Source organism: Gallinula chloropus, assembly GCF_964237585.1.
Source record: "Gallinula chloropus genome assembly, chromosome: 1".
NCBI classification, from domain to species: Eukaryota; Metazoa; Chordata; class Aves; order Gruiformes; family Rallidae; genus Gallinula; species Gallinula chloropus.
The window spans coordinates 118942467-118966575 of NC_140085.1; the positions used below are offsets into that span (position 1 = coordinate 118942467).

At 44.9% G+C, this 24109-nt stretch overlaps 1 protein-coding gene across 1 annotated transcript; it reads right to left on the bottom strand.

Annotated features, from left to right (window-relative positions):
* Nucleotides 1-2184: 2184 nt before the first annotated feature.
* Nucleotides 2185-24051, bottom strand: WDR4 (WDR4 tRNA N7-guanosine methyltransferase non-catalytic subunit). The gene is made up of 11 exons (XM_084272865.1): nt 23909-24051; nt 22931-22993; nt 22048-22194; nt 19672-19828; nt 18977-19089; nt 14940-15000; nt 13529-13627; nt 7876-7940; nt 6199-6382; nt 5214-5283; nt 2185-2712 (listed from the first exon to the last, which is right to left on the bottom strand). Exons 1-11 carry the CDS (start codon nt 24037-24039, stop codon nt 2534-2536), a joined length of 1269 nt encoding a protein of 422 aa, XP_084128991.1. The 5' UTR covers nt 24040-24051; the 3' UTR covers nt 2185-2533.
* Nucleotides 24052-24109: the final 58 nt, after the last annotated feature.

The window sequence follows — 24109 nt, forward strand, 5'->3', positions numbered from 1 at the left end:
CCTGGAGCTCCCCTCAATTAGGGTAAAACAACAACTATAAAATCTAAACAGTCACCATCATACAGCAGGGATCTCAGCCTCCTAGCCACTGTTCCTACCCACAGTATCAAGCACTGCAGATGGTGATTTCTCATCCTTGAGAGTCAAGAAATATATCCATCACCTGTGTTGCACCAGCATATTCACTGTTCCAGATACAATCAAAAGGTTTTTACTTCACACGTGCAACTGTCCTTCAGAAGACAAGTATTACAGGGTTTCTTAATCCTAACTAGTTGTCAGCATGGGATGTATGCAAACTACCAGGAAATCTGCCTACCTGCTGTTGAGCTCCGATACTGACATTCAGCATCTTCCACTGGAGAAGGGGAGGCTACAAACTGTCAGCAGGCCAAGCACTCATGCCTCACAGCTGTGTTTGAGATCTAAGTTTAAGCCTTTTACCACATTCCCATCCTAAACATAGGAAAGCATTCGCTTCATTTATAGGATGTCACGTATGTACACATAGGTACAACGATGCACTGCAGTAATAATTACTTCTACTACAGCACAGGTAAGGATGGCACCGCCTGTATAAGAACATGATTCTCACCAGCCAACAATACAAATCAAGAAACTACCTAGACCAATTTCTAGGAAACAGCAAGGACCCCACATAGCACAAGAGCCTTTAAGCACTCAGGGTGCTCAGACCGTAACCCCTGTCCTTGGGGTGGGTCTCCATGCTAGGCTAGCTCTTTGCCTTGCCAGCCAGTGAGCCACTCCACCAGGTCAGGATGGTGGTTCAGGCACTCTCTTGAAAGACTGGAAACCACATCAGGTCAAAAGCATTTGCTCCAGATTATGTAGATGGGTCTGTCTCTCTCAGCAGACTCTCTAATAAAAGGGTTATTGTACCCAAGGGGGTAAAACCCCTTGTCAAGCCCAAGCATACCTATCACCACCTCCTTTGTCCCAGACCCAGTGTAATCCAAAAGCACTCAACTGATGTGGTGATACCCAAAGATGCTTCAGAGCCCCAGTACGCAGATACTGCACAGAGGGGGTTGAACTGCAACACAACACTGTAATTTTTGTGGGCAGGACACTGCATTCTTACATCATGTAGCCATACACATAATAGAAACTTACTTCACATTTTACTCATACCAAGGCTGCCAGAACTGCGGCTTTTATCCAGAACAGACAATACTACTCTTAATGCATCACAATTTTTTGTCCAACAATACCTTTGTTGAAGCAGAAGGTTCTTTACTTAAAAAGAGTCACCAAAAGAAATCAGACCCAGGAGGTGAAGGACTGTACTAATGCACTCAATGCTCTATCCTTAAGGAGGCACTTCCAAACAGATGAGGTATGAAAACCCATGTGACATCCTACAGCACGAGAAAGACTTGTGACCTCTGTGACACACAATAAGGACAAGCCTGCAATTCTGAGCAGACGTAAGCAGCGAGTTCTGCTTCACTGCTGAACACCTGACACTCCCAAAACAAGTGACATCTCAAGTGTCTTACATGTTTCAGTGCAAAATTTTTAATTGTCCAGATACTCCAGAGTGAACAACTATATAAAGAGACCTAGAGAACTACTCGAGGTTTACAAGCTAATTCTGAATACTTTTAATGGATTGTACAGATTTCTACACCTGGGTTTATAGAGTAGAATATATTCCATATAGACATGATGGCACCTGGTAGATGAATGCACCATCTTCTGCCCCGTGATGAAGCAACATGCAATCAGGACCCTTACTGGAAACTTTTCAAAAAGATGCACTTCTTGGCTAACTGCAAGGTGAAAGAGTTCTTGTTGGAAAAAAAAGCAGAACGAACTCCAAGTTTTGCTTACAGGCCTCTCAAATAATTTTCACACACTAGGATCATATTGCAACTGGAGGATCAAAAGTGGCACAAAGCTGACTGACACGTTTCACTGTCTGGTGTATAAAATGTATTTTTGTACTTCTTCCTACAGATATGCCACAAGTAAGAAGCAATGGATTGGAAGCCAGGCAGAATCCTATCATATGAACTCAAGGGACAGGGTAGAAACAGAGATGGCAAAGTCATATCCAACAAGAATTTTGCTATGATCCCTTTTCCCATAGCCGGGCACACCAAGTTACATTAACAGACCTTTAAAAAAGTTTAAGGGAAAAAAACCCACAAACCAACCAACCAAAAAAAAAATCCCATTGACTTTAATGAGTGCACTTCCACCTGGAGAAGACAGCCTGAACACAGTAGGCAAAAAGAAAACCTTGTCTCAAGGGAAACTCCATCCCCAACACACAGGTGTGGCGCGTTAGAGATCCCTGGGACTGAACTGCCTGCACGCTGCTGGAAGCTCCGGCGTGTTGTAAATGCATTATCTGCTCAAGCAGGATGTTGTCGTTATCCCACTACCTGGAAACCTGGATCTGAACTGAAGTTCAAACCAGGCTTCTTCCGTAATAATTCGCTTTGCATTTAAAACCAGTCCCCCCGGTTCCTTTCAGGAAGGTAAAAGTTACAGGCTAACAAAAGCGTCATAGCGCCGACTCCTCAGTCTTCATCTTTTTCGCCTGCCCATTCGAACCGTGTTGCAGACCCTGCTTTTTCTTTTTCTGCTGCTGTAACCTCTCCTCCTTCTTCTGCAGGTAGGCAGCCATGTTATCAAATGAAGCCTTGTAGAGACTGCTGAAGTGGCTCTCTGCACCAACGAAACCTGCAGTTGGGCAAAGCAAGAGCACAAGGTGAGTGTTTATTCCCTTGGCGATCTCCTTGATTACTTCCCGTACTGTAACTCTAGATGCTGGCATTTCAACTCATTTACTGTGGTCCCAGCCACTTGATTAAATACCAGCATTTACACAGTGTGAACCTGACATACATTGGGAAGTGGTCTGTTAAGCACTCACAGAGCCAAGCACAGCCTCCAGTTTTTGGCTAAAAAAAAAATTCAGAGGCAAGCACCTGGCCTTGAAGCAAAGAGAGCACAGCACGCAGCTCTCCTTACACGTCAGTCACCTGCAGAGTTCAAGGCCTCCATTGCTAGACATCCCATTGGAGTTCTTCCCCAAGACCTCAGCACTGCAAAGGGCATGTGCTACCTAACTGTGCTTAGCTGACTTGCCTCCTAGAGCATTAATTTAAAAAGGAGCCCAAAGACACAGACTGCAGAGAGTGACGCATCCCACAGCACATACATGTTTCTAGGCATTGTTCCAACGGGTTTGTTACACCTAATGTGAATTCAGCATTAACATTCATCACACCATCTCCAAGACTGGACCTTTAGAAGTCTTTAACAGGGAGTTAATTGCTCTCCCAAACCCCCAATCAGATTGTTTCCACACATAACACAACATGAGACTACCTGGCTAGGTCCACGTTTCTAAAGATTGTTAGGGCGGCACCTGGCAAAGCCAGTTACCTCTAATTCTTTTTGCATTCCTACTCTTTTCCCACTTCTAAAAATTCTTGATCTTAAAGGGCAAATGCAAGGAAATCCAGTAGTTGCTGGGGTTTTGTCCTGAAGCACTGTGCTACTCCACAGTTATGTATGTACAGCACCCTCTAGTTTCTTGCTAGGCAAACAAAGCAACTTTCCTGGATGGTACTCAGCAGATCACATGCTTTTACTTTCAAGTGTCTTGCACGCACACAGTACCCAATTTATTGGCCTTTGGTGCTGGGAGGTACTGTGTGCTGTCAGCCAGAAAACACACACTACTCTCTACTTGGTCAGCCTGCTCTAAATCTTTCTCCATCTTTTTCTGGCATCAGTTATAACGGAACGTCAAACGATTTGACGTGTATGTCAAGACTGAGCTACACGTCTTAAATCCTACAGAGGCAGCAATCAGGTGAAACAAGTTTCTAAGAGGACAATACACGGGCATTAAGATTGGTTTTAAACAGTATAATGATCACCTTTTTTTAAAAGAAGTAACTACCTTTTCAAGCACTAATTATGCACTGGAGTAAGTGCTCATCAAGTGAGCCTCCCCTTACTAATTAACGATAATAGACCCTGTCATCTGAGAGTCCTTTCCCAGCTGTAGATGTAGCCAGCTACCGTGCACCACAGCAATTTGCCACACTGACTAATTATGCCCAGAACCTCTTCCCCTGCCTGCTCTTTTTACTTCTCTATTGCTCATTTTCACTCAGAACTCATACTTCTAATTAACTGCCTGGCTGTAACAATCATGTCTGCAACATCTACATGCAAACACTCTCTCTTCCAAAGGAGGACCTGGTTTCCTCTTAGATTTCAAAGACACTACCAACTTACTGACAACTTAATGACCAACTTAATGACAGCTACACCCTAACCAGTTTGATACCAGCTATTAAGGACACTTTACATTAGATTGCACATTCCTGGAATTCTTCCTTCTCTATGTATGATCACCAAGGACAGACCAGTGGGGGCTCCAACACCTTTTTTAAAGAAGACTCCCAGCGAAGTACAGGAGAGAAATTTCAATTAGTGAACTCTCAATACATGAGACATCCACTAGCACACACTGTAACCCTTCTCCACCCCACAGCCACTGCTGTCATAATTTCAACTTCTATATAAAGTTACTGTTTTTCAAATACAAGAAATCCTGATGCTTCTCAACTAGTAAACCATGTACTACTTTTCTGCCAGAGTCTGGGGGTGGGGCAGAAATCAAGAACAAAATGAACCAACAAATTGACACCAATCAATTTCATCTGTGATACCATCCAAAGTCACACCCTCTGACCCTGGTAAGCCTGCCTTGCCAAGGTGGACCCGAATGGCTCATCTTTACAGCAAAGCTGCTCCTCCCATGCCTATTCCATTCTCACTATCTCCACTGTACTTCTGATAAAGGGTCACGCCCGGGTAGGAGAGAAGACAAGATAACAAACAGCAGTATCCCAGCAGCGAGGCAGCCTCCAGCAGCGCCGTCACAGGGCGTTCAGATACATCCCTGCGATAAGGTGGCTGTGTCAAACAGTTACAATGCCACAACTCTAGGTCTAAATACCTGCATCATTCTGAGATAACAGTAACCTGAACACGCTTCATGATCTACACTCACTTCCATACCAGATGGAGCGATGGAATTGAGAAACGTGGAAGATTAAGCAATTTCAACAGTCAGCTGAACTGCCCTGAATCTTGCTCCTAAATCTTATGCTTTAGCTGTAAAAATTGCATTTCCTGGGCCTTTAGGCCAAATTTCTCACCTTCAAACGCTGCCCAGTTGTCTTGAAGATATTTTGACATCTTCTGTAATCCTTTGTCATCTGTTACAGCCTGGAAAAAGAAGGAACACTGCATGATAATTTGGGAGTAATAAACAATCTCGTGTTTCACAGCACACTGACAAAAGCAACAGCTTTCAGATGAGCTCAGTGAAAGGAGAGCAAGTGTAAACCCTCCGTGACCTCTTTCAGGGTCCTTTTTCCAGGACTTCTATAGAAACCCGGCCTGAGATTACGTGTTCTGCACACATTCAAGCTTTGCAGCTTCAAGGAAATGAAAACAGGCTCCTACTTACTAACCTGTGAGGAAAAGGAGTATCACAAGCAACACATATGGGTCAAAGAACATACCTGCAAGTTTAACTTAAAACCACTTCACAACTACACTATAATTAGGTGTGGGCTTAGAAAGGCAAGAAGTGTTTCCAGTTGTTTAATAAGCTCTTACAAAGAACGTGACAGCACGTCCCATGTCCTTCCAGTTTGACTCCGTGTTCGGTGGGGGGTGGGGGGAAATGAAAAAAAAAAATAATTCCCCATAATGCTTCCAGAATGCCTTTTTCCCCAAAGAATCCCTTGGAAGCAGACACAGGGAAGGCTGTGTGGAAAGCATTCCTCAGCAAACCACAAATGGATTTTCTTGTTTTCTGGGAGTTTTTTTAAATAATCAAGTGTAGGCCGCAGGAAAGCACAGGCAGTGCTTTAAAGTACTGAGTGCAACAGCTGGCAACCACTCTGCTTGACCCTGCTATGCCAGATGTTGGCTTCACCAGAAAAGCGACTGGTATTCACACCAAGCTCTGGGCAGCTTTGTCTACATGCAGGTAAGAGGCAGAATGAGACGTGCACAAGACATGAACAGAGAAGTGTGCTATTCATCTTTCATGGAACACTGTTTACTCCATTTTTATTCTGGCCTCATGCCAACACCAAACATTCAGGATGTTCACGTAACAAGAGCCCCTACCTTCCACTGGCCATCACATTGTCTGTACAGTTGAAGAGGAGCTTCGCTGCACTCCTGCAAAATCCAGAGGTCTCCCGTCTCCTCAAACGCAATGTCCCAACCTTTATGCTTCAGAGAGATTTGCTCTCTGTAAACTAGCTGTTGGGCAATGGCATCAAGCTGAAAGATGTAGACTGTGGGAATACTTTTGAGAGGAAAAACTTAATTACCATTATTACCAAATCCACCTACAGACATCACTTCCACAGCACACTACAAACACCCACTGTAATTCCAAACAGAGCCAAAGCAAAGTCATCAGGAATTGCAAAAAATACTCCAGCACTTGAAGTGCAGTTTGCTTACGTGATCTGAGGCAGAAGCTGTAAATACCTAACATGTCCAATGGCTTTTCAAATGCTGTATGAAAGAAAAAGCAGTCAACGCTGCCTTTTCTTTAGAAGAAAAGGTAGTAAAAGGGAATTTCACAAGGATTACTCAGGATTTATGTAAGAAGCGCTTATCATGCCACACTGGCCGACAGGACTTCGGCTGAAGGCGTATGTCGCTCTGCACCAGTCAAAATAGGACAAGAATTGATTTACACACCAGGGAGAGGGAACAAGCAGGACAGGAAACCTTGACGCGGCTGAAGAACAGGACTCTGGCACTCTACCCATCCCCACTTCACCCATTACCACTCACTCTCCTATGTGCAGAGCTTCCTAACCTCTCTCAACAGGTCCCCAGTGTGAGAGGCAGGGCACCTTGGCTCCCTCCCAAGCCCACATGGCAGCACTGTTCAGAAACACTGGGATGCAGAGCTAGAAATAAAAACCTGACACAGAGTAAGGCATGGCCTCTGGGCTAAGTGACATGGGGACAGCCCTCAGCTGACATGGCTTTTCCTTCTAGGGGAAGTATGGATGCCCCTGCAGAAGGTGTGATGGGAAGCAGCTAAGGCTCCTTGCTTTGGTGCAGAGTAAATCCACTGAGGGGGCAGACTGACTGACACTGTACAGGCAGCTCTGGCAATCTCTCCTTTCTCTGTTGGCAAGCTTCTGTCAGGAAGAACAGCTTCCTCAGCAAGCTTAAGGTGCTGTGGGAAGGGAGGAGAAGAGGGCTTGTCCATCGCTGTAAGACAGTCCCCAGACCACTGGACCTGTAAGGTTCCTCAGTGCTTAGGCCCTTCAGCTCCCAAGCACTCTCTCTTCACACAAACACACACATTTGAAACCACAATTCAACATAGCCTCTCCACATTTCACACTGAGGCAGCGCTGTGGTTTTGAACAGAATGGCCAAACCCACTGACAGGAGCAGAGCACAGTAACAGAAGTATGGCCCCTCCATCGCCACAGCACCCTGAACAAAACGGGACCCAAAACACACAGGTCAGACATGGGGATTCAGGGAGACATCCTGAGCACCGAGCAGGGCTCTGGTGCATCCTAGCCTTGCCTTTCCCCCCAGCAGGGAAACCAGGCACAGAGTTTGCAAAATTTAACTTCAAAAGTTGAGGCTCACATTCACCTCTGCACTCAGACCAAGGACAATACGGACTCAGAGGGTCCTTGTGGGAGACCCACAGTACCGAGTACTGCAGGCTAAAGGAAAGTTAGGACAGCCAACAGGAAAAGCTGCTCCTGCCTTTGCAGGAGCTGTGATGACTTAAGCCACTGTTTCATTTATTCTTACCTGTCACACAGAATGGCAACATAGCCATCTTGACAGCAGTAGGTTAGTTTTGACACAGGGTATTTCTATCAGGAAAAGAAAAAGAAACATCCTTGTAAGTTGAGACCATTTATGGGCAGAAAATGCACATTCCATTTCATGTCTTCAAAATTTAGCAGATGTCTTAATTTACAGCACGTTAAGCAACATAATTACCTTTAAACTGCAGTCAAGTGTATTTTTATACTAGTGTTTGCTGTTTTATGAAGCTTTCCATACTTCTCCCTTCACAGCCATCCAAACAGAGATCAAATGCAAAGGCTTTAGTGAACCACTCTTAATAGACAAGCTAACAGATGAAGGAAAAGTACACCACCTTCAAACATTCTCTCCTGCAATGCTAATGGCAAAACCCATCAACATTAAGTCTGCTTAGCCAGGATATCACACTAGCAACTTGCAGATTATAAACACAAGCCATTAGCTGCTGCTGTGTTTGTTAAAAAACAGAGAGACAGTGATGCATAACCAATATCTCTGCCACACTGTCTGAGTTTTCAGCTTCTCTGGATGAAGCCATACTCTGAAGAACAAGGCAGGACCTCCTGAGGCCATTTTCCTCATTAAAAAACCCCAACCAAGCAAAATCCCACACCCAACAACAACAACAAAACCCCACGCCACACTCCTCATTTAGAAGATACATAGCTTTCTCTGGGAGAGAATCAGAAAAATATCTTTACTGCACCAAGTATACAATTTGAAGTATCTAACAACTGATTTGAGGCTCCTTGAGTGGGAAGTAAGAACTTGGGAGGAACAGAGGAAGTGCAAGAGGGTGCCCTAGGGTGCTCTTTTAAAAGTACCCTTTATATAATGTGAAAGATGAAACTGCAGAGGCTGCTTCTCAGCTATATTTTACAAGTAGCAGTAACGCCGGCACTTATGGTTAATATAAGCTTCCTACTACAGTAGTGAGTTGCTCCCTTCAGGACAGGGAAAATACATCTTGACATTCTGCTGGCAGAATACAGATGCATCCTCAAGCCCTCTTTCACCCCCTTTCCAGCCTTCACCTCTTTCCCTAACACAGTGCTGGTCACTAGACAGAACCTCTGGTTCACCAGATGAAGCTGATTTTGGGAGTAGTCACAGGATTTTACCCTTTCAGCTACCAGCTGATGTATAGGCATAGTCAGGGTGCCTGTTTTTGGAGTTGTGCAATCAAAGTAGGAAAGCAAAACAAGCTGTACAGTTTCTAAACATTTGAGTCAGCAAGTTTAAGACCAGAAGCTAACCGTTTTGTCATCAGTACACAATGTAACCACTAAAAGATGAACCAACTGCAGGAAAGAAAGTTAATTAGTGGTATAAATATAGCTGTAAACCAGGGTTACACGGTGCATCTCCAGCGTATAAGAGGAAAAAAAAACAGTCCTTTGTGTGATACGATCTCCTGCGGGGCGGGGGAAGAGAGAACACTACCACACACGCACTTTCCACTCATACTCTTGTTGCGTGTTTGGACAGAAGAGCACTGAAATATTGAGTTGTTAGCCCATATTTAGCATTGGGACCCAGGACCCCTGTTTAACACAGGTATGAGACATCCTCATCCCCTGGTTTCAAGCACCAGGCAGGGTGAGTGGGCTGAATCTGAAAGGTTCTCTGTTGTTAATACAGCTAAACGTAGGAATTACAGGATGGAGCCATGCACACCACGGCTTTGCAGTAGAACTGCCAGCTCCTGTTGCAAACCACCAGTGGGGTCTTTAGACATTTAAGGGAACAAGCCAAGACAGATATATAAACCCAAAGCTGTGATATTTACTTCCAATAACAAAGCTCTGCCTGTCTCATGACAAACACACAGGGCAAGCACAGCCTTCCGAAGCGCCCACCTACACACCCCAGCGCTTTGTCAGAGAGACAAAGGGTTCTGTGAACTTGCAGTATGCAGCAGCTCTCCCCCACCCCCGCCAGGGGAGAGAGGAGGCGGCTTTTTCTGATTTGAACTGAGTGTTATTCACAGCTGGACAGAGACAAGAAAATGCATCTTCTTTGCAAGCTCTTTTGTTTCCATGTAAGTGGGCAAGTTAACAGCCAGCAAAGCCAACGGGAGCCCCAGAGTAGTATCACGTTCAAGGACAAGCCTATGAAATCAGTTAACTTCAAGAAGAGCTACAAGAGCAGTCTGTGATAAACAGATGTTTAGTTCATACTCAGCATTTATATGACACTATTATCAGCCTGCCAACACCTTAAAATTAGCTTTTGGTATCATCTGTGAGAAGAGGTAGCCCTGCAAAAAATTAATATGCCAGAGCACTGTGGTAGAGTTGTGCAATTCATGTTTTGGACTTTAAACAAGCCTCTGCTGTCAAGAGGATCAGATGAGGTGAAAGCTCCAAAGCAGGAAAAAATATTTATATAGCACTATGAAATTAGAGGATTACTCCCATTCTAGTGGGAAAACTAAGTGAGGATCTGCAAACCATCAGCTGAAGCCAAGGCTATGCTGCTCAAAATCACTCCTACATTCCCAAAACAGACACATATTCATCATCTGCCAAGCAAAATAAGCCCACATTTACGTGCTCATATGACCCACCATTACTGATGATTCTACTATCACTGTGCTTCAAGTTGTATTTCATGCTTCAGTGCACTGACAGGGGCTATCAGTGGTAAAAATGAAAAGAGAAAAACCCCACTTATATCCCCATCTGATCTTTGGTTGCCCGAGTCATTTGCAGACAGCGTGCTAGTTACAACCTACAAAGTGCTGACTCAAGAGATTGCTCCCTTAAATTCAGGCTATAAACATCACACTAGGTTGTGAGGATGATCTTTGATACACCTGGATGCACAGCCGACTAAATAATATGACCAGATGCCTTCTCTGGTATTTGTAGCACTACAATGCCAGCAAAACACGTCTCCCTTTTCCCTCTGGTCCTGCTGCCATCGAGACAGTAGCTGTTCTGAAGAAGTACATACTGACAGCTGTGTAGCAATACTGCCCAAAGGTGGCAACGCGCTGCAGTAAGGTTAAAATCCGTCATTTATCTGTCTGCAGTCACTGGGACATCACTGTTCCAAGTACTCATGAAGTCAACCGAGTCTTCTGCAGCCCACAAGCACTGTTCAAATATAGTGTCATTGGAGACAGATTTTAAAACGCCCATAAGAGTGGGCAGCAAGCACAATTTCACAGATTCAAGGAACAGGCTAGCCTGAGGCTTCCAAGACCACTGTTAGGAGACACATTAGGCAGTGGATAGAAGAGCTGCCTAACACTGTGGGAATATGATTTAATAAATAGAACACAGCAGTTAATAACCCAGTTTGGGGACAGTTCCTGTCACTGCTTACTCACGCTGATGTAAACAGAAACCCTCAAAGGGCACTCCAAATCTCTGCTGAGAGACTCCATAAAGAGTACTCCACAGAAGGGATTTTATCAGGTGTGTGAGGAGGCAAGGCAAGTACTGAACTACATACAAAAGCCTTTGAAAACACTCTAAGAGAGTTGGAGATTATTTTAAAAATCAGTTCCTGCTTGCAGCAACAAGGGCTTTTTTCCCCCACTAACCTTTGTTAGTTTATCCAATGCTAGGTTTGAGGTTTATCATATCGTTTTGTATAAACTTGTTTGTAAGCAAGAGTTAGGATTCAGTGTGAGATCAAGCACTGTTAATTTACATTCAAGCTATCTTGCTAAATGCTAAGCCAGTCTAAGCAACAAGTAACATTTTATAAAATTAATAATGCAATTCCCCACTTGACAGCTGGTTGCTTACTAGTCCTCAATGATCCAATAAAGCTAGAAGGCAAAGTATTCTAAAATCAACCCACTCTTCCCTCCAAAGGAAATGCCTCACAACATTATGGCAGACATGGATTAGATGGCTATCAAACCACGCTGTTTGAACAAAGCACTCTCATTTGCTACTTTTGAACACAAAGATAAAACATTTTGGCTTTGAAACTCCCCAAGCCACTTATTTCCAGAATATTATACATGGTGATGTTTTTAAGTTTGCCTCAATCTTAATTCTCCTTTCCTCTGCTGCACCCAGACAATAAGAGATTACTAGCCAGGTGGGCTTGTCACCTGATTTGGTACACCCACTGTTTGCTTATGAAAAAATCTCAGCAATTGCTACTTCAAAGATTTTAAGCACGACACTCAAACTGAAACAAGCCAGAGACCTTGCAGATGTACACAAGAGGTCTCCAGCTCCTGTGTACCCTCAAGTTCAGGAACAGGTTAAAATCATCCACCTCCATACTCTGAATTCCTGCTAACAGGAAATCTAGGCCAAACCCAAGATTTCCTGTACCCAAGCTCTTACTGCTACCATGCAAGCGGCTGCCCTGCTGGGTTTATGTACAGATGCAAAGTTGTCCATTAGTACTTCAACACAAAGAACAACTTGCTGATGTCTTCCGCAAAGAAATAAATCTGGAGTTGTCAGGTCTGTCCTTAGCAGCTCAATCCTTCCATGGATTGTGGTTCCAGCTCAGTAACTGGGAATCCCACTAACAAGATCAGGCCAGGCCTAAACAGGCAGCCAAGAATCTCCGAGATCCCCAGGAATGCCTCCCGAATGCTGGGAGGAGCTGAGCACAACACAGTGACTAACCAAAACCACAACAAAACACAAGGGAGGAAAGACAAGACTTTTCCATTTCAACCTGGATAGGATTTGCACAAAGAATCCCCCAGAAAAGCCATGCGTGGCTACAGACTTCCTAGTCACAGTTGGGAGATGGCTGCGGCCTTCAGGGAAAGAAGTGTTATCAGACACATGAAAAACGCACCCAGCAGGATGGTGGTAAGATGAACAGGCCCAACAGATTAGCAGCTGGCTTAACACAATACACCCTGCAGAGGCAAGAAAAAGGGCTGTTTTGCTACTGCATCACATGACAAGAATGAACGAAACCAGAGATCCATTACCACCAGAACCACTGTTCACACCAGATTAGCATCCCAAAGCCCAGCAGCTCCCCAAACGCATACTCATGTTCAGGCAGCAAGCTAAGGAGAGCTACCAGGGTATTCAGTTTCCACAGAGCACTCAGACATTCAAATTTCAGATACTGCCCAACTTCAGAACAACCCAAAGGACTTGACTCCACAGGACAGCACTACTGCAGGTGACTGGTTACAAATGTTAAAAAGGTTCTTTTCGCTCAGATAATTTGCAAATTTATCCCTTAAAATTCTAAGTATTTTTAAAAATGGGTGAATTTTTAGATCTTTCCAGTGTTACAATATATTTTCTGACTAAGAGACTAAGGCACCTGTGGTTTTGGGGAAAAAAAAAACCAAACAACCAAAAAATAAACCCCAACCAAGACTCTGTCCAGTGGGCAGAACTTCTACTTGGGAAGACTTACAGGGTGGGGTTTTTTTGTTTGGTTTGGGGGTTTTTTGGTTATTTTTAATCTGCTTGTTTTTCCAACCAGTGTCACTACTTGGCACATTACAGAAATGCACAACAAAACACAGGAATGGATTGCAAGGACTTTCTAACTTTTCTGAAATCCCAGGCTATTGTAACAATTTCTAGGTCCCACATAACTTCCAAACCCACCAACAGGTAGGCAGCCCTTAGAAACATACCTGGGAGGACAGCAAAAGCACCAATACACATGGACATACCTGGTCAGCTTTGGTTGTCTCAGACCCACAGATGCTGTTTAGATGACAGCAGTACACTTCTTCTCCAGCTTTGTACTCCCAAAGTCTCAGAGTTGAGTCCTGGACAGCCAGAAGCAGACACAAGTCTATTACTAACAGCACCTCAGGCAGACAGGCCGCTCATGACCTTCAGTTAAATCTTATTTTCCTGAAGAACCTCCCACAGAAGCTGCTAAATAGTCACTTAGTTAAGACCTCAAATTGCAAATAAAGCATTTTAATTAACATAATTTCCCCCCTAAATTATTCAATCATGCTAACTTTAAATCTCCTTTCAAAGTGGAAATTGGGTAGCTGGAGGAGTGCTCTCAAACAGCACAGTAACACATGTGCTCAGCATTTCAATGGCAATTCTTTCAGGTTGCCCTTCTCCACCCCCCACTCTTGTTATCACCCAAATTCTCATTTGATTTAGTAACCCCCCGGAGAGAAGCTAAACACCTCTCTGGAAAAACAGAATCATCAAAGAGCATTTGCTAAGAATGAAATACAGCCACACACCACACTAACGCCAGGGTTGCTTAATGAATCTGAGGAGCGAGAGTCTATAAGAAAGCAAGAGCAGCAGCTGAAACCAAAGGCCAAGAATTACTATGCTCTTCACATCTTCACAGAAAACATTATTAGCTTCCTATGCAGTTTTGATAGTCTGGGAACCAAATAATATTGTTTTCCTTCTTTTAGACCAACTCCACCTACTTGTGTTCTGTAAAGGTCTGGCATGACAGCTGGATGCCATCAATTTGAGAAAGGGGCAGAGGGCAGGGAACAGAGGCAGGGGAACATTCACTTCTTCAGTTCTCATTCAAACACTGTGTAGCACCGCACTGCAATAACCATGCGACATGCACTGGATGTGCTATGAGGACATACAGATGAAGGCGTAATTCAGAACACATCTAGCAGGATGTGGGAGATGTAGAGGGATCAATTTTCTCATCTTCAGAGCTCTAAAAATTCTGTAATTCTAGGGCCATTCATTCTTGAGACACCCATTATCATAGCAGGCTGGCATAATACCCATTTGCTTCAAAGTCATTTAATAGTCCAATGACTGGTTTGTCTGTGCTCCAGAAGAAGAGTTGAAGAAACACAGGGCTTTGTGATTCTTCCATGCCAGAGCTCTTCCTAAGAAGCTATTCTTGCTATAAACACAGTAAACAGCTCATGCATGATCTAGCAATAGGATGGCTGAACTGTGAACAGAAAGCTGAGATAGCGGGGGAGAAAGGAGGGAGAAAGAGAGAATGTTTAATACTGTGAGAGGTTATTCCAAATATCCCAAGGAACTTGGGGGAAACACATGCAAACAGTAGTTTTAAAGTCTAAATTTTCAAGAAAAATACTTTTTTGAAGAAACTGCAATACATACCCCAGAAGCTGACAACAACAGATCAGGATAGTTGGGTATTACAAGTATTCTGCTTACAAACCTGCAGAGAAAGCAGTCGAAAGTTGAACTCTCTTGCATGACGCTCTAGTCTTTAAACATATACAATAAGCAAAACCACCAATTTTAAAAAGGTACCTTATAATAAAAAAAAACCCACCAAGCTAATTAGGAAGAAGAAAAAAAAATACATCTACAATATTGAATATTGTGGATATGGTACACAAACTACTGACTTTCTACTTAACAGGAAAAAAAATATTTCCCATTTGCACACTCAAGGAATTTTACTGACTTCCTCCCAACTGAGGACACTGCCATTTACACCAAAAAATGCCAATGGAGACAGATCTACTTGGGTAGCCTGTTCCCCTTTCTCAATTCACTGTGCACATTAAAAATATGAATCAACAGATGCTTTTAAAACACAACAGTGATGACTCAGCTTTCAGAGTACCACATCTCTCCCATCACAGTTGGAAACAATTAAAAAGCAATTTTCAGAAAATTTTAAAACAAGCACGTGGCAATCAACCACCAGTGTCAACATCCAGCCAGAAACTTTGCTTTTGACAAGTATGTAATACTGCTGTCTACTACAACTTGTCTTTGCTGAGTGATGAGGATCTGAACTTCTGGAGTTCGTTATTACCCCAGAACTCGGCAACTTAAAACACAGTGATCTGAGCAGAATGATACCTGAGTGGGACAGTCTTGCTTTTGAAAACAGGCATAATTTTAAGGCCATTAAAATAAAGAAGAGGAAAAAAGTAGAAGGAGGAGATTTGGTGGCTGCGGTACAAACTTTCATGATGAAACAGTAATGGCAGGTGCACAGATGCATAACAGAACCAGCAAGAATCACCAGGCACCCCACTGAAAGAAAAAAATCCAGGACCATCAAACAAGACAACCATTACAGCTGCTTTATATAACCAATGTTTATTCACTCCTAAATCATAGAATCACAGAATGGCATGAGTTGGAAAGGACCCCAAGGATCACAGAGCTCCAACCCCCCGCCACAGGCAGGGCCACCAACCTCCAGGCCTGGATCTACACAAGGCTGCCCAGGGCCCCATCCAACCTGGCCTTGAACACCTCCAGGGATGGGGCATCCACCACCTCTCTGAGCAGCCTGTTCCAGCACCTCACCACTCTCTCTGTAAAAAACTTCCTCCTAATATCTAATCCAAACCTTCCTTCCTTTAGTTTTCACAGAATCACAAGGTTGGAAGAGACCTTTGAAGATCATCAAGTCCAATCATTCCCATCCTATGCTAAACTATATCCTTAAGTACCTCATCAACCCTTTTTTTGAACACATCCAGGGAAGGCGACTCAACCCCCTCCCTGGGCAGCCTGTTTCAGGCCCTGACAACTCTTTCAGTAAAAAAAAACCTGCCCTGGCACAGCTTTGTGCCATTTACCCTTGTCCTATCTCCTGTCACCTGGCTGAAGAGACCATCGCCCACCTCTCTACAACCTCCCTTCAGGTAGTTGTAGGTGGTGATAAGGTCTCCCCTCAGCCTCCTCTTCTCCAAGCTAAACAGCCCCAGCTCCCTCGTCCGCTCCTCATTTCCCCTTGTCCTGCCATTGTCTACCCTTTTAAAAAAGTTGATTCCCCTCCTGTTTGTATGCTCCCTTCAGGTACTGGAAAGCTGCAATGAGGTCCCCCTGCAGCCTTCTCTTCTCCATGCTGAACAAGCCCAGCTCCCCTAGCCTCTCCTCGTAGGTGAGGTGCTCCAGCCCTCTAATCATCTTCGTGGCCTCCTCTGAACCCTCTCCAACAGTTACACATCTTTCTTGTATTGGGGACCCCAGACCTGGACACAGGACTCCAGATGGGGCCTCACAAGGGGAGAGCAGAGAGAGACAATCACCTCCCTTTCCCTGCTGACCACCCCTCTTCTGATGGAGCCCAGGATACCATTTTTAAATGTTATTTCAATCAATTTACACCGGGTGCCTGTCCACCCCGCAGCCAGTAGCGGCCTCTTTGCGCTGACACTACGGCTCCCGTTTAGATGTGTCTTCCTGACCACCGAGCTCGATCCACCACAAAGCCCGGCTGTGTACACAGGAGGTGGAAACATCAGACACAGCTCTGCCAGCGTGCTATAGACACTGATCAAAGACCACTTAGATCTCTGACAGGAGCGGTCTCTTGCTTTTATTCTACAGCAATTCTACACAGGTTAGACTACCAAATCATGTTATTAAAATCAGATATGGAAATGAGACTGAAGCTCCAAATTAATCAGTTCCTCAAATGCTTTATTAAAACAATTCAGTCAGCAAGTTCAAATAGGTTGCCATCCATATCTCAAGTCATCCAGTGTCTTCCTTTAACTCTTGATGTTGATGCAGCATCAACTTATAAAAGAAAATGCCTGGAAGGGTGTTGTTATCCCCAAGGAACTCAGCAGCCAGACAAGCAGAATTGTATGTGTTCTGACCTATGCAGGGTCATGTTTTCTCTGCTACCTTGTCACTGTGGACCTCAAAACATAGAAGTGGCCACGCAAAAAACTTGCACAACCCCCCTTTAACATACTCACAAAACCCTAACAACTGACAACAACAAAAAAACCCCTCCAAAAGCCCACAAAACCACAGAGAGGTGAAAGACAAAGTCAAAAGACTTTGAAAATACCACAACCAATAAATGTTCTAAGCAGCAAAACATAAAGTCTTTAAAAAGTCTATCTTCCCATGAAAAAGACTCAAATGGCAAAGGACTGCTGAGAAAAGGGAAAGTACAGACCCTCCTGTAGACTGAAAAGGAAATCTCGATAGACTGGCTGAAAGACAACTCCTGCTGCAATACCAGAAGGACTACCAGCTTCCTAACACGTCAGAGCACATCTGAATCCCACCAGCATAACTCACAGCTGCCTTCCACTCTTCAGATCACTGCAATTAAAATGACCTTCACTTCAGGATGGAGAAGAAAGGGAAGGATCATCCTTCCTGTTTTTACACAAGGCAAACCCTGCATTTTACCAAGCTTACTAACAGAAAAGCACATAATCTTTCTACAGGGGTATCACCTATGATCCAGCTTCCACATGTCCTGCTACTTGCTTTAATATTCTTGCCTATAGCAATAGAATGAATCTCAAGAAAAACACCAAGTCCCTTTCTCAGCTACTAGAAAGGCCAGGTAACTAACCACACTGTGATTCCTTGAAGCTGTTTTATGGGACCATTAAGCAGATCACTGCAGTCTAATGTGCAGGCAGAAAGAGTGCTCTGCCCTTCCTGCTGAAACAGCCATTTCATTTTTTGTATTACCAAAGTACCTACAACTCAGATCTGAATCAAGATGACATTACATTATCATCTGTTCAAACCACAAAGACTTCCTAAGATTTTCTTTCCTAAGACTAAGATCCACCCTGAATTACCAGTCTCCATGCTCTGGAGTCTCTTGTGGCCAGCAGGTCAAGGGAGGTAATTCTGCTCTGCTACTCCATTCTTTTGAGGCCCCGTCTAAAGTGCTGCATCCAGCTCTGGGGTCCTCAGCACAAGAAAGACATGGACCTCTTGGGGCAGGTTCAGAGGAGGCCATGAAGATGACTAGGGGGCTGTAGCATCTCTCCTATGAAGACAGGCTGAGACAGTTGGGCTTGTTCAGCCTGGAGACGAGAAGGCTCCAGGGAATCCTTACTGCAGCCCTTCCATACTGGAAGGGGGTTCATGAGAAGGACAAACTTTTTTAATAGGGTTTAAACTAAAAGAGGGTAGGTTCATACTACATATGAAGGAGAAACTTCTTAAAGTGAGGGTAGTGAGACACTAGAACAGGTGGTCCAGGGAGGTGGTAGATGGAAACACGTGCCTGCTCACTGCAGGGGGCTTGGACTAGATGACCTTTAAAGGCCCCTTCCAACCCAACCTATTCTTTGTCTCTAACACACACATATCATTTCATATGAGTTGAGGAGACAATAAGTTCATCCACTGAGACACAATGAAGAGCTGCATACAATAACTTTTACACAAAACAAACTTACTCTTTGTGTCCCAGACAGTAGGATACAATATTATAAGGAGCCTTCACCAAGCTGACTCTGATCTTCTCATCTCTGTCTGCGGTTAGGACGTATCGGTCATCAGGACTCAGTGCCTGTTGGTAGAATTTTGGTGCCCAGTAGATCAATGCTTGTTTTAAGATAAATCTTCCTAGCCAGGAGAAAAACTGTTTCTCTTGACTCTGAGTGACAGGTGCAAACATTAAGCCACACTTTTCCACTGACAATGGAAGCACAAATCTTTATGACAGTAACTCTCTTGCTTACACAGAAAAGCAATACTGTCTGCTGGGTCCAGTGAAAGCCACTGAGCTGCAACAGTACAGGTGCAAGTCCCAACCATCTTAAAAACCAAAACAACAAAAAAAACCCCAGCTTATCACATTGCCAGTCTGGGTGAATACCCATATAAATTCCACCACCAAGTCTTCCGTGAGCGTAACATGAAGACTTTCTGAACAGTCACCTCCCAGAATAAACAGCTCTTTGGTGGGCTTGTTTCCTAACCAAACTCTGCAGACACAACCTCAGTAGGACAAGATCCAGACCACATACTTCATTTATATATTAAAAAAATAAAAAGAACTCCTAACTCTGGGACAAGAGCAAGAAGGAATGACCCAGACACAAGCAGGACCGTGGGCGCGTACAGTAACTACACGGAGGCGCAGACTTACCACATCCAACAGCAGAGACAAGTGACCCAGCTCAAGTTTTCCATCTGCCTGGGGTTCCGTGACTGAGTAAGAATAAACATCACCCGATTTGTCTGCAACCAGAATCTTATCCTCTGCAGCTGTAATAATCAGGGAAGTGCACCTCCTGTTCACAGACCTGAAAGAAAAATGACACAGACTGAACAGCTCTGGCTGGCAGATTCACCAAGTCTGGATTCAGACCCAGTTAAACAGACTAAGGGACTAGACAAAAAGCTTTCAGGTAGAACATCCTTGAAATAGCAACAATGAGAATAATATTAAGGGAAGGTATGGGGCTGAAATAACACTTTGAAGACCTATTAAATGACTAAATTATGTAATAGCAAACACCTCGGAGGGGTGGGAGTTAAAAAAAGGAGTGACCATTAAACTGGATGCGTTCTAACTACTCCTCTGGTTGCCACTTCATAGTGTAAGAGGAAGTCCTTCCTTGGGAGTCTCAAGGACTCTTCCTCCTCACATCCAGAGTCAGAGCGCTACTGCCTATGGGTACCCTGCCCAGGCAAAGGCCCAAACTTTAACTCGGACTTTCCCTCATCATCTCCTAGTTTTAGTTCCAGCTGCCAGTGTACCAGGCAGCAGTTTTCTTACAACATTTCAGATAAATTTAAGGAACCCGTATGTCACAAAACAAGCTTTAAAAAAGGTTTAATCACTTCATTTGGAGAATGCTATGATTCTATGATTCTATAATGCTTCTGCTGAGTAACAGCTGTAGTTATATCATTTCTTTTCGTTAACACCTCTTTTCCAAAACCCTCCACATCCTGTGTGTCAACAAAGAACTGTTAACACTGGGGATCAGAGGGAATGGACAGTTCTATTCACCTACTCTGAAACCCAGTGACTGTCTGGAGGCAGAACAACAATATAAAGTACTTCAGGGAGGACGACAGAAAATCTAGTATTTTTTAGTGATGGTTTTAAAGAACACCATAACAATGGGAAAATGTATAGGACTGATGCCAACTAACATATTGCAGGCTCAGACAGCGTAGTTTCAGAACAGGTTACCCTGCCAACAAGAAAAAGTCTTGCTTCAAGTTCACTGTACTGCCTTTGATCTTAAACACCAAGATTCAAAAGTTTACCTTATCTGAAATGAGCTGACTACACAGACTAGCACCACGTGAAACCATTTATACGGCTTGCCACAAAACACCAACACAAGTCAGGTAGCTCAGCTTTGTTGATTTATTTTTTTTTTTATGCAGACACCCTTCTGCCTGTACTCCCAGTTCCCCAATAGGAGGAAGTGTCGTTCCAGAAAAATCCAGCTGTGCTCCTAGTTGATGTTTTTGCAGAAAACTGAAACATCCAGCAATTATCCAACACCATATTACAGGCAAGACGTACAGGGTAGGGCAGCAGGGAAGAAAGAACACAGAATTTGCCATTTCTGGTCTTGTCAGTGATTCCTTCTACAACATTGGCTAACCTACCAGAGGTCCACACATTTGTCGGAGGTTGTAGTGAGGCGGGTGTTGGCCTCTTCCCCCTAATAACTAATGACAGGACAAGAGGGAGTGGGTTCAAGTTGGATACTAGGAAAAATTCCTTCACCGAAAGAGTGGTGAAGCATTGGAACAGGCTGCCCAGAGAGCTGGTAGAATCGCTGTCCCTGGAGCTGTTAAAGAAACCGGGAGATGTGGGGCTTCACGAGATGGTTTAGAGGTTATGGTGGTGTAGGGCTGATCGTTGGACTTGATGATCTCGGATATCTTTTCCAAACATGGTGATTCTATGATTCTATGCTGAGGTACATGCTTAGGAAGGTCATTCATTTCCTCTTTCTTATAGACAATCATCACAAGCAGCAGCAGAAAACTTGTAACTGGAGGACCTCTGGTGGACAGCTACAGACTCTTTATTCAACAGGACCATACTAAGAAGGGAAACGGTTGGGAGCATCTCCAAAGGCAGGCTTTTAAGGGAGTTCACAAACTCCCCAAAGCACCTTCTCTACAAATCGACAGAAATGGGCAGTGCACTCACTAAACTGCTCAGCACTGCTCTCAACCAGCCTTAGTTTCACTAGGAGCCGATAAAGTTTCAGTTGTTAGAGACACAAATACTCTCTTTTGGAATAAGAGATTACCTTTTCCTTGACCAATGACATATCCCACTCCTGGTGTGGGGCATACCACACATCACTTCTTGACAGGTGCTGGAATTCCCAAGAACGCTAAATTGTTGGAGTAAGTACAAGGGGGGACAGGCCAGGGGAGGAGGGAAAGGAAGCTTAGAGATAACAAATGACAACATCTCAAGTACTACTATTTTATAGCTCTACATTAATCAGCCAGATTGACATGCAACACCGTGCTCCCTTACCTGACGCTAACACATTCCCAAGAAGGCTTTGTACGGAACAGAATCAGACGTTTGCTGTCATCTGTCAAGGCAAAATAATCTCCTGATGGGGAGAAGGCAAAAGCCAGGATGTCATCACTTCCTTTATCTGTTGGTTTTCCATCTTGCCTAGTTGGGAGGAAAACAATCCACAACCAGAGAGTTACTGAAATCCTCACGAAGAGATGGTTGCTCTCACACCACCCAGGAGCACGAAGAACAAAGTACAATAAAAGTTCTACTTGCGTTTAAAATGTTGACCCAACTTGAATATTAATGGAGAGAAAAAAGCCAAGAAAAAGGAAACTGATGCAAGATATAAGTCTACATCATTCATTATCTGCTAAAAAAAACCAAACAAACAAAAAAAACAACTAGGGATTGTGCTAGCAGATCTTGATACAATTTTAGGAGAAAGCAATAAAAGTGATAAAACAAAGTGCAGTGGTTGAAATTAAACTAAGAGAAAGACTTTTGGGGGTTTTGAAGTCTCTTCATTTAAGAGAGCAGACTTGAAGGAGGAGTTATGTAATTGTTCTAGGAGCTGTGTTTTTTTCAGCTGTCTTAGATGGTCTGATAAAAAATGCAGCATTTTTCCATAAACATGGTGACCAAGAAGAGTCACAGGGAAACACTGATTATGCTATTGTTGTTTCTATGAAAAATATAGAGGTGTACAGCCTCCCCTCTGGGATGAAACAGAAAAAAAACCCTATACACATATACATCCATCAGGGTTAGCAAAAGCCACCTAGACATCGCCTGTCATCCCGTGACTCTCCTTTTTTACCTTCACTGCCACGTAACGCCAGGAGGAGATGAGCCCTCTAGGAAAACAGCAGATTGCCTAAGCAAATTTTCTCACCCTTTATTGCCCAGGGTCGTCTTCTCCGCATTGATGCAATCATACACGAAGAGACTGTCCTCCCTGAAAACAAAAAACAGCAAACTAATACTGCTGGAAAAAGAGCAGCCACAAGTTTACCTGTGAAGAGCATCAACTCTTTTGCAACGTGCCATTATTACATGGTTTTTGGCACAACTGACCCCTGTATTGAGGGACTAGCCCTGTGAAAAGGGCTCCTAAAGTTGTACTGATCCGGTAGAAACGTGAAGCCTTGGGCTGCGCACTCACTAAAAATATAACCAACAGGAGAAAAACAAAAAAGAACAAGTTGTCATCTGTTGGCAAAGCAGCCGTGGTATTTTCCTCTTGACAGGCTTAACGTAGCTGTCATGAGCATCTACCCCGTTGCTCACAGACCAGCCATAGAAAAACACAGCGGTGGGGGTTGGAAGGGACCTGTGGGGATCAGCTAGTCCAACCCTCCCGCCAGAGCAGGATCACCTAGAGCAGGCTGCACAGGATCGTGCCCAGCTGTGTTCTGAACGCCTCCAGAGAAGGAGGCTCCACGGCCTCTCTGGGCAGCCTGTGCCAGTGCTCTGCCACCCTCACAGCGAAGCGGTTCCTCCTCCCGTTCCCGTGGTCCCAGCGTGTGCCCGGTGCCCCCGCCCTGCCGCTGGGCCCCACCGAGAATCCCGGGTGCGACGGGCACCGCGCGGTGCACAACCGCGCCGGGAAGCCGCCGAGACCGGACAGCTTCCCAGCAACACGCAGGCACAGAGAACGCCCCGAAAGGCAGGGGCCGGCGGAACCCCCTGCCGCCGCCGCCGGCTGCCCGCTGCGCAGCCCTGGCAGGAAGGCCGGGCCCCTCACCGCGGAAGAGGCAGCGGACGCGCGGCGAAACCCCCGCGGGGCTGACCCCGGCCCCGCCGCTCGCACCCACGGCCCCGTCCCGCCCCGGGGCCAGGCCCCAGCCCCAGCCCCCCGCCCAGCACTGACCCGGGCTCCCTGTACCGCGCGGCCAGGAGCCGGCTGCCGCCGCTGGCGGCCATCAGCGCCCCGCGGAGCGCCAACGCCGGCCGGGGGCCCGGGCTGCGCCCCGCGCCGCCGCCGCCGCCGCCGCCCTCCATGCGTCAACAACGCCACGTGCGCGCCGCGGCGGGCGCGGAACGCAGGCGTCACCGCACGAAGCAATGACGT

Coding starts and splice junctions, on each gene's coding strand:
- WDR4 (XM_084272865.1), bottom strand. CDS start 24,039: ATGGAGGGCGGCGGCGGCGGCGGCGGCGCGGGGCGCAGCCCGGGCCCC. Junction 19,829..22,047: donor TGGGAATGTGTTAGCGTCAG/GTAAGGGAGCAC, acceptor TTTTTCTTTCAG/GTCTGTGAACAGGAGGTGCA. Junction 7,941..13,528: donor AGACAACCAAAGCTGACCAG/GTATGTCCATGT, acceptor TTTTCCTGATAG/AAATACCCTGTGTCAAAACT.